The 2,155-nt window shown below is 49.4% G+C and overlaps 1 protein-coding gene across 2 annotated transcripts in view; it reads left to right on the top strand.

The window, feature by feature from the left end:
* The window catches only part of CCND2 (cyclin D2), a 35,149-nt gene that overhangs the window by 2,728 nt on the left and 30,266 nt on the right, over nt 1–2,155 (top strand). For both annotated transcript variants that reach the window (XM_009636524.2, XM_009636523.2), the window contains one exon: nt 1,938–2,097. In XM_009636524.2, coding sequence (XP_009634819.1) covers nt 1,938–2,097 — 160 coding nt within the window. The remainder of the gene's footprint in view (nt 1–1,937; nt 2,098–2,155) is intronic.

Here is a 2,155-nt window from a genome sequence, read left to right as displayed (position 1 = left end):
TAGGCCGCCACCCGGGCAGGTAGCGAGGTGGAAACGCAGCCGGGTCAGGCAGCCCAGGCCGTGTCCGGCGCTTCTGCTGGGAGGGTTCCGGATCAGCTCGGACGTAGCGAAAGCAGAACCGCACGGAATGGGAATTACTTAGTGGCACGATTAGTACTCGCAAGGCGCTTCGTGGGGTAGAGCGCGCTGGACGAGTGTTTCGGCCTCTCGGCGAGGTGTGTATTCAGCCAGATAGCTTTGTTCTGCCAGGTCCCGGTGAATGCGCGTGGCCAGCCGAATCCCTGGAGAACTTCTCCTGTGAATCACTGGGTGAAGGCAGTGGGAATTCCCCCCGGGGAGGGGCTGGGAGGCTCCTGCTTCTGCAGGGTGAAGAGCCTTGCTCTGCAAACCCTGCCACGGCCATCACAGGCATGGGCCGTCCCGCTGGTGGCATGGGCCGTCCCGCTGGTGGCACGGGCCCTTAGGGGAAGTGCTGTGGCCCCCACGCAAGAGGACGTGGAACGATGTGCCCACCTTTTTTTTTTGTGCCACGTGGATTTAAGCGTGTGCTTTCAGTGCTTCCCTGTATTCAGTCCTCCAGATTCGGTGCTCTCCTATATCAACGTCTGTCACATTAGTAATTGTCTAGGTTATGAGATTACATCATCATCTAAAAATCAACATTCAAACAATTTGCAGGTTTTCTTGAGAAAGAAAAAAAAAACCCCATCTAGTTTCTGGGGCCGGTTACATCGTGAACGTGAGATTTTTCAAGCCGTGGAGGGCTCTGTCATAATCCAGTAGGAATGTCTGTAGGAAAGTAACTCGGTGTTAAAGCGGGCGCCTATTCAGAGAAACGACTGCAGAAATGGCATTGTGGGGGGGTCCATGTTTACGGTTTCTCAGCAACGCCGGTTGATGTCTCCTCGGCTGCAAAATTAAAGGATGTTTTTTTTCCGACTTGCCAGCTCTACAAGCTTAGCTGGGGCTCCCCGCCACACTGGGCTCCCATCAGGCTCACGCATCATCAGGACTCAAAAATCGGTGCGCGGAATTTAGTTAATAGCTAATAGTTGATGCATGAGACAGAAACGAGTCCAAGGCCTGAGCTTTATTCACTCTGCGGGGCGCTGTGAGGTATTCAAAACCTACTTTAAATGTTGAAGCATGAGGGGCTAAGCCCTGCTTTGAACCCCGTGGCTGGATCTGTTGATGAGGTACCATTTCTACATGTAATCGCATTGCAGGGAATGGCCAGTAGTTACACAGGCGCCCAAGCTTTCCCGTGATTTCACTGGGAGGTTTGGGCGTGCAGAGAATCTGGGAACGGATCCTACATGATGTATTGGCAGATAATTTACACAGGCTACTTCTTGGCTGTGTTACGTGCATTTCCTTTCTGCAAAGCCTGTCTTGGGGTAGTTTAAGCACCATCAGATTTATCAGCAGGAGCTTTTGAATACAGTTTTGGGAGAGAATGCCATCAAGCTAACTTCCCCAGTTTTGAAAAAAAAGAATGTATATCTAGGTTATTTTTGTGCATGGTTATCCCTAGGGCTTTAAATGGCTATAAAGTAAGGACTAGAGCCATTTAAAAGAAGTTACTAGTGAAGGACCACAGTGACCTTGGCAATATCTAATTGCAGGCTAAACTTTCTGGGTGGGCATTCAGCACTGGATACAAAAAAAGTAAAATCTTGGCAGGAGCTGCCAGGTCTCGTTATTTTCAGCAGAGCTTGACATTTCCAGTCTTTAAAAAAAAAAAAAAAAAAAAAAGAAAGAAAATAAAGAATAAAGTCAACAACTTCAAAGCAGTAGGGGCATACGGAAAAAAATGTTTGAGCAAAACCAATTTAGCAGTGATATAATTACAAGTGGAGGAATAAGCGAAGCGGGGTTTTTTTCAGGCTTGCTTATGGTTTTTCTTCTGTTCTCCCCTCCTTGTCCCCCCCCTGCAGGAATGGGAGCTGGTGGTGCTGGGGAAGTTGAAGTGGAACCTCGCAGCCATCACCCCGCACGATTTCATTGAACACATCCTAAGGAAGCTGCCTCTACCTAAAGACAAGTTGCTTTTGATCCGGAAGCATGCCCAAACGTTCATTGCCCTTTGTGCCACAGGTAGGCCAAGGTGCTCTGCCACTTGCCGTGCGGTTGAAGGGGCAGATCCGTCACTGGT

The sequence above is a fragment of the Egretta garzetta genome, unplaced genomic scaffold (genome assembly GCF_000687185.1).
Source record: "Egretta garzetta isolate BGI_Z169 unplaced genomic scaffold, ASM68718v1 scaffold293, whole genome shotgun sequence".
In the NCBI taxonomy this organism is placed as follows: Eukaryota; Metazoa; Chordata; class Aves; order Pelecaniformes; family Ardeidae; genus Egretta; species Egretta garzetta.
The sequence above is the reverse complement of the archived record's forward strand: the minus strand, read 5'-3'. Positions and strand labels throughout refer to the sequence as shown.